Below are 19,286 nucleotides of genomic sequence, written 5' to 3' on the forward strand. Positions count from 1 at the left end.
TTCTGACACCAGCTGATTTTTGCCTGCTCATCAGATTACCATCAGTTGACCACCAGCAAATCATCAGCTGACCACCAGTTCAACATCAGGTGATAATCAGCTGACCACCAGTTCAACACCAGGTGATAATCAGCTGATCACCAAGTGATTATCAGTTTGCCACCACCCGTTCATCAGTCAACCATCAGCTGATCATTAACTGAACACCAGCTGATTTTAGCAGACAACCTGTTATTAGCAGACCACGAGCTTATTATCAGCGGCTGATGAGCTCAAGATCGGGTCATCATCACCTGACGATCAGCTGATTGTAAGATGACCACCAGCTAACTATTGGATGTAAATAACGAGTTTTTGGTCTATTTTATCAGGTTTTCAGGTGACCACCAGCTGATCATCACAGCTAACCACCAACTGATTATCATCGGTCGACCATTAGCTGATGTTCAGTTTATCATATAACAGAAAAGTTGTTGGCTTGACTTGTTTTGCAATATGGAATTTCAAAGAAATTCCAATGCGTGTTTTTACAAATATGAAAAGGAAAATTTCGTTCTGCCGGATTCTTAAGTTACACCCACCCCTAAAGGATGGGGAAATGCAAATTGCATCATACCTGTAATAGGTCATCGTGGTGATGACTTTGGATCCCATTTAATAATGGTCGGTATGATATTCTATGTAGTTTCGGACTTAAAATCGTTACTAATTGATACTCAGCTGATACCCACCATCTGACCATCAGCTGACCACCAGCTCAACACCAGGTTATAATCAGCTTACCATCTAGATATAATCAGCCACCAGCTGTTCAACAGCGTAACAAAACAGCTGATCATTAACTGACCACCAGCTGTTTTTTTACTAACAACGCGCTGATTATTAGCGGACCATGAGCTGATTAACAGAAGATGATGAGCTCAGGATATGGTCATGACCACCTGACGATCAGCTGATTATCAGATGATTGTCAGTTAATACCAGCAGATAATCAGCTGACCACAAGCTTTTTATTGGTTGCAGATGACGAGTTTTTGTCAGTTTCATCAGATGACCAACAGCTGGTTATGAGAAGACCACCAGATGACTGGGTTGGCCAGCTGACGACCTGCTGATGGATAGTCGTTACTGTTATCCTATGTGAACGTGTAGATCTCTTTCCTATTATTCCGCAGTATCCGACCCGTCTTATTACGGTCAGGGCAGGGAGGATCCCTGCAGGATTTCCTCACTACTTTCAACTGTTCAACAACATTCCCCCCTACAGGATTTCCCCTTCCAACATGTCACATGCACGACCTTAACCCGAACCCTCACTACCAGGTTCTTCGCATTTTATTTCCCTTAGCATTTCCCTGTACGACTCGACACCCAAACCTTGGGGATCACGATGCGTAAATCGCTCATTGGTAAACCAGCACTGTCTTTAGCTCTATCGCCCTGGTTGTTATCGCCCCAAAGGCCATGTCGAACATATGTGAGCACTTTCATATATAAAATAGCAAAATTTGCCTATGTTTTGATATAGGAATTGCCAACTATGGTCTAAATGTATCCATAATTTGAATTTAAGATTCCTTGATTTTTTGTCCATTAAATTTTCGGAAATATTGCATCTCTTGTTTGCATGATGTTGAAAACTAATGAAAGGTTTTCTAGGTTTTCATTTTATGAAATGCATATTATTTTAATTTTTTTTTTGCGAATTTAATTGCCCTTGGCCAATTTAATGAATGAGTTTTCATTTCCAAATTTAAATGAAATAAATTGCTGAAGGCAATTATGAAGGTAACTTCATATTTGCGATTTTGCTACCATAGGAAATTCAGCTCAACAAAATAATTTCTAATTAAAAAACTAATTTAAATTGTTGCCCGTGTAGTTTTCCTTTAACAAACAAAAAACAAAATTCCAAAAAAAAATCTCATTTCGTTTTGAACGCTCAAAAACAAAATTAAAAACAAAAACTGGAAAAAATTCCAAAAAAAAAACACTCATTTTGCAATTCAATTAAAAATGCGGGCGAAACTTTATATAGCACATTTTAGCTGTCAGAAAAAAATGGAAAAAATCCAAAAAAATGCTTAAAAACAAAGAAGGTTTTATGGTGGTTTGGCTTGGCCGTCTGACTGTCTGTCTGTCTGGCCTAAATGTATTGTAGGTGCGTGTATCTTGGGGTTTCTTTGAAAAAAAGGATCTCTTTTTTTAATAACTTTTTTGCGCCTTTGTTGGCTGAATGTTTATTAATGAATATCGTTATAAGATAAACCAAAGGCTAAAACCCAAAGGAATAACCAATTTAACATCTTCGAAAATGAAGTGAAAACATAAATAAAAAAAAAATTTCATTTAAAATCGCGGCAAAAGAACAGCAGCTGTCGCTGTCATGGAAGGGCATCGTGGTATCTCATGGCGCACTAGGAATGAGTAAAAGCTGAATATTGCTGGGAACCTTTCAAAAACTTAACTGAACGTGGCACTAGAGCTGATCTCTCAAATCAACATCAACGGTAGTAATTTCTGGAGTGGATAGAAAGGAAGGATATGATTTGCTTGATTAACAACATTGTTGCTATATTTATGGAACAGTGTTCAAATAACAAAAAAAAAGCGCTGAGTCTTGCAGGGCCGAAGGAATCAAATTTGGGGTAGAAGATATATACATATGAAGATTTAAGTTGTACCTTATATACCAAATTTCAGCTCAAGAAAAATTGGGGCCCCATGGAATCAAAACGAATGATCACCTGGGTGTCATATACAAGGCTGCGGAGTCGTTCGGAGTTGAATTTTTGAAGCCGGAGTCGAACTATGGAGCCGAAGTTGGACTATGGTTCAGAGTTGAACATGCTTGTCCCGACTCCGGCTTAATTGCACCCTGACCTCTCAATGGTCTCACCGCCTATACTATCTTTCGCATCCATCGAGAGTAGCTTTGGAACATGTGGCAAGTACCTAGGAGCACATCCCTCTCCAAAAAGAAATGAAAACGATTTGGGAGTAGAGCACGAATCTGATGTAAAAATCGAGGGTCAAGTGTCAGGAGAGCCATTTCGCGGAACAGGACGTCGCTAGCAGCTTGGGAACATGTGGCAAGTACCTAGGGACACACCCCTCCCCAAAACGAAATGAAAAGGATTTGGGAGTAGAGCACGAATTTGATGTACAAATCGAGGGTCAAGTGTCAGGAGAGCCATTTCGCGGAACAGGACGTCGCTAGCAGCTTGGGAACATGTGGCAAGTACCTAGGGACACACCCCTCCCCAAAACGAAATGAAAAGGATTTGGGAGTAGAGCATGAATTTGATGTAAAAATCGAGGGTCAAGTGTCAGGAGAGCCATTTCGCGGAACAGGACGTCGCTGATAGCTCGGGAACATGTGACAAATCCCTAGGGGCACACTCCTCACCTAAACGAAATGAAAATGATTTGGGAGTAGAGCAGGAATCTGATGTAAAAATCGAGGGTCAAGTGTCAGGAGAGCCATTTCGCGGAACAGGACGTCGTTAGCAGCTTGGGAACATGTGGCAAGTACCTAGGGGCACACCCCTCTCCAAAAAGAAATCAAAACGATTTGGGAGTAGAGCACGAATTTGATGTAAAAATCGAGGGTCAAGTGTCAGGAGAGCCATTTCGCGGAACAAAAGAGCCATTTCGCGGAACAGGACGTCGTTAATCCTGGGGCTGATGAAGGATTACTTAGGACTGCTGATAGAAGCCCTGACTTTTAAGGTTCTGACAGTCGCGCTGGTCGCAAGGAGACGCTGACATCTGTAGGGTAGCAATGACAAGGAGGAGTTGCAGATGGTCGAGCAGCGTTTTTGTCAATGTCCGCAATTGTGAGAAGAAGGCACATACAAATGGTTCAACACTTTCTTTTCCCACTTGAATTTCCTTGAGGCACTAAGTTCTTTTGTCATTCTGGATTTCCGTAGAGCCCTGTATTGACTGAATGGTAAGAGTTTCTTCTCGGTCCGCCTGGTTCCCTTTTTTATGCCCATTCACCATAGGCGTATACTAAGTTCTTCGTTCCGTTTGTAACATATTTATTTGAAACCTATAAAGTGTATATTGTATATTAAGGTGGGGTGATATCAACATCTTAAGGGGCCCTTTGCTTTTCTGATTTTTGGGATTGTACTGAGCCCAAAAGTCTACTAGACCATATGTCAACGGTAAAAATCGAACCTCCAGATTTCGAGTTTTCCAGTTTTTTCTCACACTTTTGTTACCTCCACCACAGGATGGGGGCATTCTAGGTTCGTCAGTCCGTTTGTTAATGCATATTTCGCCCATAAACATTCCACTAAGGACCAGCGGCAAACTTCTCACATATCAATGTGTTCAATGAGTTCGGTCCGATTCAAGTTTAAGCTCAATGATTGACCCTTTTATAGCCAAGTCCAAAACGGCGTGCCGCAGTGCGACAACTTTTTGGAGAGAAGTTTTACATGGCATAGTATCTCACACATGTTGCCAGCATTAGGAGGAGAAAACCACTGTTGACAATTTTTTCAGATGGTCTCACCAGGATTCGAACCTAGGTGTTTAGCGTCATACGGTGACCTCCTTCCATATGTAACACATCGAAATATGGATCCAGGACCCAACAAAATATATATATTCTGGAACGTCTTGACATTCTTAGTCGATTTAGCAATGTCCGTCCGTCTTTCCGTCGACAGCACGCTAAATTTCGAAGGACTAAAACTCACCGAGCGTTAAAATTTTGCATAAGTACTTCCTATTAGTGCAGGTCAGTTAAGATTGTAAATGGACAAAATCGGTCCATGTTTGGGTATAGCTGCCATATAACTGATATGGGATCTTGACTTCTTCAGCCTCTAGAGGGCGCAATTCTAATCTGATTTGGATGAAATTATGCACCAAGTGGTTCATTTTGATCAAATAGGTTGATAACCTGATATAGCTCCCATATAAGATTATGTTAGGTTTATGTGGCGGTCTGCCATCAGACTTACTTAGACGTTTTCGTCCATTGTGACAATCACAGGAAGATGCCTTATAGTTCCTACCGTTGAACCATTCAGATCGCTTTAAAAAGCCCAATAGCTAACTCACATCCTCTAAATCAGACAGATTCTCAAAGAAATGAGAACCTAAAGGGGAACTCCTTTTGACTGCTAGTGCGGGACACACACAGAGAAGGTGTTCTATAGTCTCTTTTTCTTCGATGTCCTCACAGATTCTGCAAAGTCGGTGCTGGCAAACTTCAGTCCCATATAAACCGATATCGGATTTTGGCTTCTTAAGCCGCTAGAGGGCGTAATTATCATCCAATCTAGCTGAAATTTTACACGAAGTGTTTTGGTTTGACCATCAACAACAAAGACAAAAATGACTCCAATCGCTTCTTAACCTGATGTAGCTCCCATATAAACCGATTTCGGATTTTGATTTCTTGAGCTGATAGAGGGTCTAATTAATATCTGATTTGGCTGAAATTTTGCATGAATTGTTCTGGTTTTACCATCAACAAGTGTGACGAAATCGACATCGGTCCATAATCTGATATAGCTCCCATATAAACCAATTTCGGATCTTTTCTTCTTAAGCCGCTAGAGGGCGCAATTATTATCCCATTTGGTTGAAATTTTGCATGAAGTATTTTGCTGTGACTTTCAAGAATGGTGCTAAGTATGCTAAAAATCGGTTCATAACCTCATATAGCTCCCATATAAACAGATTTCGTATGTTGACTTTTTGAGCCGCTAGAGGGCGCAATTATTACCCGAATTGGCTGAAATGTATGAAGTGTTTCATTTGGACAAACTTGAACAATTCTGCCCAGTATGGTCCAGATCGGTTCATAACCTGATATAGCTTCCTCATAAACCGATCTCGGATTTTGACTTCTTGAGCCGCTAGAGGTCGCGATTCCTATCCGATTTGTCTGAAATTTTGCATGAAGTGTTTTGCTTTGACTTCCAACTCCTCTGCCATGTGTGACCTAAATCGGTTCATAACCTGATATAGCTCCCACATATACCGATCTCGGATTTTGACTTCTTGAGCCGCTAGAGGGCGCAATTGTTATCCGATTTGTCTGAAATTTTCCATGAAGGTTTTTGTTTTAACTTCTTACAACTGCGCGAAGTATGGTTCAAATCGGTTTATAACCTCATATAGCTCCCATATAAACAGATTTCGTATCTTAACTTCTTGAGCCGCTAGAGGGCGCAATTTTTATCCGATTTGGCTGAAATTTTGCGCGAAGTGTGTTATTTTGACTTCCAACACCTCTGCCATGTATGGTCAACATCCGTTCATAACCTGATATAACTCCATAACTCCCATATAAATCAATTTCGGATCTTTTCTTCTTGAGCCGATAGAGGGCGCAATTATTTTCTGATTTGGCTGAAAATTCGCATGAAATGTTTTATTTTGACTTCCAACAACTCTGCCATGTATGGTCTGAATCTGTTCATAACCTGATATATCTCACACCTAAACCGATCTCGGTTTTGGACTTCTTGAGCCGCTAGAGGGCGCCATTATTATCCGATTTGGATGAAATTTTGTATGAAGAGTTTTGTTCTATCTTTTTACAATCACGCCAAATATGGCTCAAATCGGTTCATAACCTGATATAGTGCTCATATATAAACCGATTTCGGTTATTGACATCTTGAGTCACTAGAGGGCGCATTTTTTTTTATCAGATTTGGCTGAAATTTTGCAGAAAGGTTCTTGTGTTAACTTCTTACAACTGGATCAAATCGGTTCATAGCCTGATATAGCTACCATATAAACCGATCTCCCGATTAGATTTCTTGAGCTTCTAGATGGCGCAATTTGTATACCATTTGGCTGCAATTTTTGCTACTGGTGTTTTGGTATAATTTTCAACAACTGTGCCAAGTATGGTCTTAAACAGTTCATAACCTGATACAGCCGCCATGTACATCCATCTCCGGTTTAGAGTTCTTGAGCTTCTAGAAGGCTCAATTCTTATCCAATTTGGTTGAAATTTTGCATAGGTCGTTTTGGTATGACATCCAACAAGTATGGTCCAAATCGGTTGATAACCTGATATGGCCGTCCTAAAAACCGATCTCTCGATTTGACACTCCGAGCCACTGGAGTGTGCAATTTTTACTTGATTTGCCTGAAATTTTGGACTACAACCAGCCATCACAAGTATAGTCCATATAGGTCAAAAACTAGTTGCATGTTGCTCATATACCCATTCAAAGAACTTGACAAATGCGATCCATGGTAGAGGGTATATAAAATTTGACCCGGCCGAACTTAGCACGCTTTTACTTGTTTTCTGTTTTTAAGGTTTGGTAGTAGATTCAAAGTTTTTAAAATTTGCCATTTGCTTTAACGGTGGCAAAGACAGCCTTATTATCATTGTGATCACTACCGTTATTACCACCACCGACACCACCATCGCCTTCATCATCATGTTCACCATTAACATGACCATTCTCAGGAAAACAGCAACCGCCATATTATCATCGAAGCAGTCTCATCAACTTTGTTGGTTGTTCGCTGTTTGCGGTTCCAAACACAACAGTGGCCACAATAAGGCGGTCAAGTAGGCGGAGCGGTTCGATGTGAGACTAAATTGGAATTTTATATTAAACGCAAAAGATGTAAAATGTGTACGTTTATGCCCCCGTTATTGTTGCAGTGTTATGGGCCAAAGTAGTAGGTATTGCTGGCCATTGTTTTTTTTTTTTTTTGTTTTGTTATTCTGGCCGTTTTTTGCTGCTATATCCATGAAAAAGACTTCTATGTGCAACTGAAGCCATTACCAATAAAGATTTTGGTTCGCCCCATAGTAGCGAGGAGGAAAACTGGAGAAAACAGACAAGGGAAAAAATACAAAATATTACAAAGTTTTAAAAAGCAATTAGCGTCTTTTGATGAATTCTTTGCCAAGTGAGATGAGTAAAATGAATATCGACATGGCAATATTTTGTCAGAGAAGGAAAAAGAATCTGAAATCGGCTTTAAGACAAACTACTCAATGGTAAAGAATAAGAAATTCATTATGTCTTAGTAGAGGCAAAACTTTTATAAAAAAACCTACGGTGCAGGGGTTACACAAACTTCTTTATATCTCGATGTACAGGTCAAAGATCCTCTAAACTATTTATAGTCCTGTTTCCAATGAGACTGTGAATCGCTCTAGCCCTGTACGCCTGTCAGTGCGTGTAGCATGTCCGTCTGTGACCCTTAAAACCGGGGTCCTCTTCGCTCATACAATCCCAATTTCTTTGGCTAGAGTTGTTATTGCACAATCATAAATTCGCTCATAAGTCATTTTAAAAGAAAATTTGTGGCATTTTATGTCGGTGTACAAAGTTTTACATTCCATATTCAAACATTTCATAAAATATGTGCTAATTTTCTTAAAACTTAAGATTGTGTTTGCTGTTTCCTTTTTTTTTTGGGTGTTTTTCTTGGAGGGTCTTTTAATGGACCCTGTTGAAAGCGTCCATTATTTGCCTGTTCTCAGCTGCTAATGTGGAAGTTCGAAACGTCTTCTGACAGCCTTTTAAAATCATACATAAATCAAAATAAGTTTCAATATCCTGTTTCAACTGCAAAACCCCAATATGCAGCAGGGTTGGCAAGCACAGTGAGTAATGCTGAAAACAGTCAAAACTACAACGAAAACAATCGCCAACCAAAACCCCAAGCAAATGTGTCCAGAAAAATTCATAAGAAAGACAGACTTTAGCGAAATCTGGGTTTGAACGTTCATTATTTTTTTTTTGTCGTTTTTTTCTTTTTTTTTTTGCATATATTAAAAAACGCTAAAAACCGAATTGAACATTGCACAAAAACTCCCTTCCTCCATTCGAAAAATCATAAACCGAAAAAAGAAAAAAAAAACAACACTAAAAATTATTGCGTGTGCCTGAGCTTAAGTGTTTGCCAGTCGAGGTCGAATGAACAAAAGAAGAATAAATGGAGGAAAAAAATGAAACCAAATTCATGCAGCAAAGGATTGGAAGATCAAAAACCATTTATGGAACGGATTTAAAAATGCTGTCATCGTTTTGGGTGCACTATTACGCTTTAAATGGGTTTGAGTACATTTGGGGGTTTGGACGGACAGACGGACATGGCTAGATCGACATAAAATAAGGATGCAGTGCTTATGGACATTGTCTTAAATCTTTGTCCACATGCGAACGGTACAGGCGAAATAAGATTTCTCTCTATAATGCATTGTGCGGTCCGCTGGCCAATCAATTACAAACTGGTGTGAGTTCCTGGAATGTCTAGTATCCCTGACATACATCCTTACATCAGGAATAAGAAGACGAATATCAGACTAACACACACCATGAAAGTACCGATAGAACAGCGCCAAACAACCCACATTGCGATGATGATCAAGGGAGGCAATAGAGTTGGATACCCCACTGTCCCCAAATCAACGCCATCGCTCTCCTCTGTACACGGTCCAATAGCTCCAGGGATGATTTTAAAGCTCCAGCCGACATATGTGAGTTGTAATCCATTTTCGGCCTTATGAAAGTGGTGTAGATGTTAAGAAGATCAGACGGAGTGAAGTAATTCTTACACCGTTTAAAGGAAGCCTAAACACTTGAATGCTTCTTTCGACACTTCAAATACATGTTAAGCCCAACGGACATTACTTTGTATTTTCATGCCCAGAACATCAAGAGCTTCTGTTTGCTCAACACCTATACCGTTGATAGACAAAGATGATCGTAATGGGTCAGCGAATCGTTTGTGTGACAACAAGCAGCACTGAGTCTTCCGTGCATTAAAATCTATTCGATTCATTCGACCCCACTCTAAAATGGCCAGCAAATCCTGGCAGAATGTATCCTCCATAACCCGCCTCTTGTCCTCAATCTCTCAAAGACTTGGCCTATGGTCGAATGAGTACGAATGACAGAGATAACTGTCATATACCCGAGGTGAAGGGCACGAACATTAAGTGGTCTAAAAATTACAAGTCATTGCTCAATTTTGTAGAACAAAATATTGGTTTTTGTTTGTAGCTATATCCAAATATAGACCGATCTGAACCTTACATAACCTACTGTCCCAAATTTTGTCAAAATCGGACAATAAATGCGGCTTTTATGGGCATTAAACTTTAAGAGATCGGTCTATTTGGCAGCTATATTAAATCCGGACCGATCTAGGCCAAATTGAAGTGAGATGTCGAAGGGCCTAACACAACTCACTGTCCCAAATTTCGGCGAAATCGACAATAACTCTGCCTTTTATGAGCCCAAAACCCATATTGCGATGGTCACTAAAAAGTTGCTGTTTGTGGGATATTTTGCGAAAGGGGTAGACCCCTAGAAAATTGGTCCCGAAAGTGGGAATCAATTCTTGCTCTGCCCCCAATACCTTTCATCTAAGCCCCACATTGACATGGTCTGTAAATATGACCGATTTAGGGGTGTTTTGGGGAGTGGGGTGGTCCCCCAATCACCAAGCCCTCAAAAAATATATCAACAACGTGCTCTATTCTCATTCAACTATATATCATTTATTTGAACCCCATATTGCCATTGGCCTCAAAATTGGATATCAAATTTGTTTTCTAATCTTATTTAAACACCTTATAGCAAAAGTCAGCAAATATGTCCGGTTTGTGGTATGTGCCCTAATAACAATGAATATGTAGTTCCACTCTCTTTAAGACCCAAATTGTCTTGGTAAGCAAATGCGTCCTATTTGGGGGTTGTTATGGTGGTTGAACGTCCCCTAGACAATTGGTCCCCAAAGGTTGATGTCAGATTCATGGTCTACTCCCAAATACCCTTCATTTGAGCTCCATTTTTCCATAGTCGGCGAACCTGATCGGCTTGGCGGGTGTTTTGGGGGGATGGGGCGGCCACTCAGTGACTTGGCTTTGAAAAAATATATCAAATTCGTGTTCTACTCTAAAATACCTCTTATTTGAGCCTCATATTGCAATGGTCAGCAAATACTTTCTATTGGGGTGTTGTTATGGGGGTCAAGTGGCCCCATAGACCCCTTTTCCCGACCATTGAAATCAGATTTGTGCTTTTATTCCAAAGACCTTTCATTTGAGCCCCATATTGCTTTGGTCGTAAATTTGTCTTCTTTGTTCTCGTGGAAAGTCAGCCCCTCAAACACTTGGTCCCACATCTAAATATCAGATTATTTTGGGGAAGGGGTGCCCCCCCTAGAAACTTTGTCCCAAATTTTAATATCAGATTCGTATTTTATTCGCAAATACCTTTCTTTTGAGTCCCATATTGCCATGGTCGGTAAATATGTCCGATTTAGGGGTGTTTTGGTGGGGGTTGGGGTGGTCCCCCAAACACTCGGTCCGACAATTGGATATCATATACGTTTTCTAATCTTACGTACCTTTCATTTGAGTCCCATATTGTCGGGATTGGTGTGTATATATATTTGGTAGGTTTTGTGGTGGGGTGCTCCCCCTAGGTGCCCCATCGGATATTTGAATACCAAATTTTTGTTTGTAGGTTACTATACTTAAATCGCACTACCCATTTCCGAGATTTGGCATTTCTGAAAATTAGGGTAACGGGGAGGGTCCGCTGCCCCTTCAGATATTAACTGAAAAAATGCAGTACCCTAGTTTCATAACGGGATCATTATGCACCATCGGTGAAAAGGTGAAAAGATCATCGGTTCAGCCGTTTCTGAGTCTATAAAACACAAACAAGCAGATAAGCCCATAAACACAAATTGATTTTTATACCCTCCACCATAGGATGGGGGGTATACTAATTTCGTCATTCTGTTTGTGACTACTCGAAATATTCGTCTGAGACCCCATAAAGTATATATATTCTTGATCGTCGTGACATTTTATATCGATCTAGCCGTCCGTCCGTCTTTCCGTCCGTCTGTCTGTCGAAAGCACGCTAACTTCCGAAGGAGTAAAGCTAGCCGCTTGAAATTTTGCACAAATACTTTTTTATAGTGTAGGTCTGTTGGTATTGTAAATGGGCCATATCGGTCCATGTTTTGATATAGCTGCCATAAAAACCGATCTTGGGTTTTGAGTTCTTGAGCCACTAGAGGGCGCAATTCTTATCCGATTTGAATGAAATTTTGCACGATGTGTTCTGTTGTGATATCCACAAACTGTGCCTAGTATGGTTTAAATCGGTCTATAGCCTGATATAGCTGCCATATAAACCGATCTTGGGTCTTGACTTCTTGAGCCTCTAGAGGGCGCAATTCTTATCCGATTTGAATGAATTTTTGCACGACGTGTTTTGTTATGATATCCAACAACTGTGCCAAGTATGGTTCAAATCGGTCCATTACCTGATATAGCTGCCATATAAACCGATCTTGGATCTTGACTCCTTGAGCCCCTAGAGGGCGCAATTCTTATCCGATTTGAATGAATTTTTGCACGAAGTATTTTGTTATGATATCCAACAACTATGCCAAGTATGGTTCAAATCGGTTCATAACCTGATATAGCTGTCATATAAACCGATCTTGGGTCTTGACTTCTTGAGCCTCTAGAGGGCGCAATTCTTATCCGATTTGAATGAATTTTTGCACGACGTGTTTTGTTATGATATCCAACAACTGTGCCAAGTATGGTTCAAATCGGTCCATTACCTGATATAGCTGCCATATAAACCGTTCTTGGGTCTTGACTCCTTGAGCCCCTAGAGGGCGCAATTCTTATCCGATTTGAATGAATTTTTGCACGAAGTATTTTGTTATGATGTCCAACAACTGTGCCAAGTATGGTTCAAATCGGTCCATAACCTGATATGGCTGTCATATAAACCGATCTTGGGTCTTGACTCCTTGAGCCTCTAGAGGGCGCAATTCTTATCCGATTTGAATGAATTTTTGCACGACGTGTTTTGTTATGATATCCAACAACTGTGCCAAGTATGGTTCAAATCGGTCCATTACCTGATATAGCTGCCATATAAACCGTTCTTGGGTCTTGACTCCTTGAGCCCCTAGAGGGCGCAATTCCTATCCGATTTGAATGAATTTTTGCACGAAGTATCTTGTTATGATATCCAACAACTGTGCCAAGTATGGTCAAAATCGGTTCATAACCTGATATAGCTGTCATATAAACAGATCTGGGGACTTGACTTCTTGAGCTTCTAGAGGGCGCAATTCCTATCCGATTTGACTGAAATTTTGCATGGCGTATTTTATTCTTACTTTCAACAACTATGTCAAATAAGGTTCAAATCGGTTCATAACCTGATATAGCTGCCATATAAACCGATCTTGGGTCTTGACTTCTTGAGCTTCTAGAGGGCGCAATTCCTATCCGATTTGAATGAATTTTTGCTCGACGTGTTTTATTATGATATCCAACAACTGTGCCAAGTATAGTTCAAATCGGTCCATAACCTGATATAGCTACCATATAAACCGATCTTGGGTCTTGACTTCTTAAGCCTCTAGAGGGCGCAATTCTTATCCGATTTGAATGAATTTTTGCACGACGTGTTTTGTTATGATATCCAACAACTGTGCCAAGTATGGTTCAAGTCGGTCCATAACCTGATATAGCTGCCATATAAACCGATCTTGGGTCTTGACTTCTTGAGTTTCTAGAGGGCGCAATTCCTATCCGATTTGAATGAATTTTTGCACGAAGTATTTTGTTATGTTATCCAACAACTGTGCCAAGTATGGTTCAAATCGGTCCATAACCTGATATAGCTGCCATATAAACCGATCTTGGGTCTTGACTTCTTAAGCCTCTAGAGGGCGCAATTCTTATCCGATTTGAATGAATTTTTGCTCGACGTGTTTTATTATGATATCCAACAACTGTGCCAAGTATAGTTCAAATCGGTCCATAACCTGATATAGCTGCCATATAAACCGATCTTGGGTCTTGACTTCTTAAGCCTCTAGAGGGCGCAATTCTTATCCGATTTGAATGAATTTTTGCACGAAGTATTTTGTTATGTTATCCAACAACTGTGCCAAGTATGGTTCAAATCGGTCCATAACCTGATATAGCTGCCATATAAACCGATCTTGGGTCTTGACTTCTTGAGCTTCTAGAGGGCGCAATTCCTATCCGATTTGAATGAGTTTTTGCACGAAGTATTTTGTTATGATATCCAACAACTGTGCCAAGTATGGTTCAAATCGGTTCATAACCTGATATAGCTGTCATATAAACAGATCTTGGGTCTTGACTCCTTGAGCCTCTAGAGGGCGCAATTCTTATCAGATTTGGCTGAAATTTTGCATGACGTATTTTATTTTAACTTTCAACAACTGTGTCAAATAAGGTTCAAATCGGTTTATAACCTGATATAGCTGCCATATAAACCGATCTGGGATCTTGACTTCTTGAGCCTCTAGTTATATATAAGATTATTGCAAATCGTACAAACATATGTATGGGAGATATATCCAAATCTGAACCAATTTTTTCCAATTTCAACAGGCTTCGTTTGTAGGCGATTGCCTACGAAAGTCCAACCGAAGAGCTTATCGAATCAGAATGTGATTCTGAGTCGATCGGTTTGCTTATCAATGGTTCTACCTCTCTTTCTTCTGGGTTGGGTTAAAATACCCTGTACCACAGTAGTGGTGTAGGGTACATAAATTTTCAATACTCACTTGTTTTTTCTTGATAGAAGGCATCATCGGTGTCAGTAAAAAACCATGTCTGAAAAACAATAAAAAAATTAAACAAAAATTATAATCAAGTAACAATTGTATCAATATTTTGCTAAATTTTTTATTTAGTATCGAAAGTAGAAAACCTTCGGTATCATATAACAAGCATATACATATCACATTGCCCCCAAATGAGATCAGATCTGGTGCTAACAAATCAATTGTAGATTCTACTTTCCAAGAATAGAAACAAAAACACAGAAAATCAGTATCATTTAACTTTAATCTGACATCATTGGTTTATGACTTTCATTTCCAAATCATGGCAATTGATTGCATTTCCAACATTTTATGGCCACCAGCAACGAACGCTGGCTGGCTGGCTGGGTTGTTTGCTGGTCTTGCTATTTTTTTTTTAGTCCAATCTGTTGAAGCAATTCGCAAAAACAGACCATCTTTGTTGTTGTCGTTGTTGTTGTGTTTGCATTTAAGTATTAAGTTGTAAAAATCATATTTGCCATATAAACTGGGTCATTTTAATTGCACATTAAGTGCAAGATTGCCAGAAACTGGAAATGAACGGAAAAACGTTAATTAATCATAAACGAGTTTATTGCCTTTTTCCACATTGTTTTGTAGCTGTTGTCTGCTAGCTATAGTAGTTTTTCGTATTGGAGATAAATGATAAAGACCAACACTCCATTTAGAGATTGAGCTAAAATCGCAAAAACAAAAAAAATAATCAACCAGAGTTGAGTTGTTCAATATGTATTTGAATGTGCACCACATGCTAAGGTGTGTGTGGTAATGGAAACCTGAAACTAAAACAACTTTTGCAGTTTTTTTTCTCCATAAATCTTTGTGTCTCTGCAAAAAAAAGGAAAATTATTGCGATATTACTCCATATTTCAATACCCTCCACCATAGAATAGGGGTATACCAACTTAGTCATTGCATTTAGAACACCTGGGAATTACTAAGACTCTATAAAGTATAGGTCACCATAGCGCAGAGGTTAGCATGTGACGCTGAACGCCTGGTGGATACGAATCCTGGCGAAATCATCAGAAGATCTTTTCAACTATGGGTATGCCCCTTCAAATGCTGGCAACATTTGTGAGGTACTATGCCATGCAAAAACTTCTCTCCATAGAGGTGTCGCTCTGCGAACTTGGCTATAAAAATCTGTGTTCCTTATAGACTCAGAAACGACTGAAGTGATTTTCTTGAAATGTTCACAGATCAATGATTTCGTGGTGAAAATATGGTACTACATTTTTTGATATCTGAAGGGGGGGGGGGGGGGGGGGGGGGCGGACCCTCCCCCTTACCCTAATTTTCAGAAACGCCAGATCTCGAAGATGAGTTGTGCGATTTAAGCAAAATTTTGCATGCTCTCTACACTAAAAATAAAAATTTGGTATCCACATTTAGGATGGGGTACCTAGGGGGGACGTCCCTCCCAAAAACCTACCACCTAATATGGGACTCAAGTGAAAGGTATTTAGGATAAGAAAACGCATCTGATATCCAATTGTCAGACCAAGTGCTAGGGGCACCTAGCCAACCCCCAAAACACCCCTAAATCGGACATATTTACCGACCACGGCAATATGGACTCAAATGAAAGGTATTTGCGAGTAGAATACGAATCTTATATCTAAATGTGGGACCAAAACACCCCCCAAAACAGGACTTGTTTACTGACCATGGGAAAAGTTATTTGAGTGTAGAACTCGAATCTGATATCCAAATATGGGATCAAGTGTTTGGGAGGCCGCCTCTCCCCAAAAAACATCCCTCAAAGGGGACAAATTTACGATCTAGCCATGCCCGTTCGTCCGTCTGTCGAAATCACGAAAGCAGTCGAACGCATTTAGCTAGCCACTTGAAATTTTGCACATATACTTCTTAGTGATGTAGGTCGTCGGGGATGGCAAATGGGCCATATCGGTTCAGAATTGGATATAGCTCCCATATAAACCGATCTCGCGATTTGACTTGGCTGAAATTTTGCATTCGATGTTCTGTTATGACTATAATAAATGTACCAAGAGTACGGTCAAATCGGTCAACCGATTTGACTTCCTTAGCCCCTTTAAGCCTCAGATTTAATCCGATTTGGCTGAAATTTTGCATTCGATGTTCTGTTACGACTTCCAACAACTGTGTCAAGTATTGTTCAAATCGGTCACAATCGTGATATAGCTCCAATGTAAACCGGTCTCTCGATCATCCGTGTTCGGTTCCTAGAAGCTTAGAGTTTGGTATGCAGAGTCAAAATAAAATTATGCCCTACAACTGAATTTATTATACCCTCCACCATAGGATGGGGGTATACTAATTTCGTCATTCTGTTTGTAACTACTCGAAATATTCGTCTGAGACCCCATAAAGTATATATATTCTTGATCGTCGCGACATTTTATATCGATCTAGCCGTGTCCGTCCGTCCGTCTGTCCGTCCGTCCGCCTGTCTGTGGAGAGCACGCTAACTTCCGAAGGAGTAAAGCTAGCCGCTTGAAATTTTTCACAAATACGTTTTATAAGTGTAGGTCGGTTGGTATTGTAAATGGGCCATATCGGACCATGTTTTGATATAGCTGCCATATAAACCGATCATGGGTCTTGACTTCTTCATCCTCTAGAGGTCGCAATTCTTATCCGATTTGAATGAAATTTTGCACGACGTGTTTTGTTATGATATCCAACCAATGTGCCGAGTATGGTTCAAATCGGTCCCTAACCTGATATAGATGCCATATAAACTGATCTTGGGTCTTGATTTCTTGAGCCTCTAGAGGGCACAATTCTCATCCGATTTGACTGAAATTTTGCACATAGTGTTTTGATATCACTTCCAACAACTGTGCAAAGTATGGTTCAAATCGGTTCATAACCTGGTATCTCTGCCATATAAGCCGATCTTGGGTCTTGACTTATTGAGGCTCTCGAGGGCGCATTTCTCATCCGATTTGACTGAAATTTTGCACATAGTGTTTTGATATGACTTCCAACAACTGTGTAAAGTATTGTTCAAATCGGTTTATAACCAGATATAGCTGCCATATAAGATGATCTTGGGTCTTGACTTCTTGAGCCTCTAGAGGGCGCAATTCTCATCCGATTTGACTGAAATTTTGCACATAGTGTTTTGATATCACTTTCAACAGCTGTGCCAAGTATGGTTCGTATCGGTCCATAACCTGATATAGCTGCCATATAAACCGATCTTGGGTCTTGACTTCTTAAGCCTCTAGAATGCGCAATTCTTATCCGATTGGAATGAAATTTTGCACATAGTGTTTTGTTATAATATTCAACAACTGTGCCAAGTATGGTTCAAATCGGTCCATGTTTTGATATAGCTGCCATATAAACCGATCTTGGATCTTGACTTCTTGAGCCTCTAGAGGGCGCAATTCTCATCCAATATGACTGATATTTTGCACATAGTGTTTTGATATTACTTCCAACAACGGTGCAAAGTATGGTTCAAATCGGTCCATAACCAGATATAGCTGCCATATAAACCGATCTTGGGTCTTGAATTCTTGAGCTTTTAGAAGGCGCAATTCCTATCCGATTTGACACAGATTTTGTGCAACGGCTTCTCCCATGGCCTTCACCGATTTCCCGATTTTGCTTCTTGAACCCCGAATGGGACTATAACTTGATGAAGCTCCACCTCCTCCTCCGCCCATATTCATTATTCTTTGTTTGCCTAGAAAGACATACTGCGCAAAGAACTCGACAGTTGCCATCTATGGTGGAGGCTATATAAGATTCGGCCCGGCCGAACTTAGCACGCTCTTACTTGTTTTTGTATAAATTTTTAGCAGAATCTATGGTGGTGGGTTCCGAAGAGTCGCCCCGACCGAACTTAACGCCTCTTTACTTGTTTTTGATCTTTTTCCAGCTTCACCAATTGAACAATATTTTGCAATATTTTCATTAAAACCCAGTTTGCAGTTTCAATATGAATGCACAAAAAATTGCTATCATTTAATTTCGACTATGGCCACAGCAACAATTCAATTATAAACTTGCAAAGCTACAAAAAACTACATCCACAAACGGTTTGTGTGCAATTCTCTCTCTATCGTAAGTTTGTCTCCATTCATATATGGCAATTTGAGATGTTATCCTACAAAAATTTGAGGATAACATCAACTTTGATTTGCTCTCCTTTTATGCCGTTGTGTTGTGGTATAAACGATTTTTGATTGTTTGTGACAGTTGAATGGTTTATGTTTTCTCTTGTAGAGGAACGTGTGAGCAGCCAAAAACTTAAGTGCTTTATAATGGGCGTGGTGCAGGGTTGCCAAATAGCCAAAAAATTGAAAGAACAAAGTTGAATTTTTAAAATTTTTACTTTTTTTTCTTCTAAATCGATAGAATGAACCCCTAGTAGATCGAACTTTACCAAACGTGCTGTTTTGTCTGAAATTGCGAAGTTGTTCGACCAAAGCGGGGCGGCTGACTCCTAAAACATGCCACAGATTTGGAAAGAGACAACAGCTTGGAACGACTTTTTGAAAACTGCGACTCTAAAGAGACACAGGGAGATGGTGAGCTTCAACGAATTTTAATTCCCCGATGGGTTTTTGGCCAAGAGACCAGAGATATAACTGCATGACTTTTGTGTTGCTTCCAAGAAAGCATATGTGGTCTGTGTG

At 40.0% G+C, this 19,286-nt stretch overlaps 1 protein-coding gene across 1 annotated transcript in view; it reads right to left on the reverse strand.

Moving 5' to 3' along the window:
• LOC106093845 (fringe glycosyltransferase) overlaps positions 1-19,286 on the reverse strand; it is a 91,140-nt gene that overhangs the window by 25,153 nt on the left and 46,701 nt on the right. Inside the window, exon 3 of the mRNA XM_059361788.1 lies at positions 14,608-14,656. Within this exon, the coding sequence (XP_059217771.1) occupies positions 14,608-14,656 (49 nt within the window). The remainder of the gene's footprint in view (positions 1-14,607; positions 14,657-19,286) is intronic.

Source organism: Stomoxys calcitrans, chromosome 1 (assembly GCF_963082655.1).
Source record: "Stomoxys calcitrans chromosome 1, idStoCalc2.1, whole genome shotgun sequence".
NCBI lineage: Eukaryota > Metazoa > Arthropoda > Insecta > Diptera > Muscidae > Stomoxys > Stomoxys calcitrans.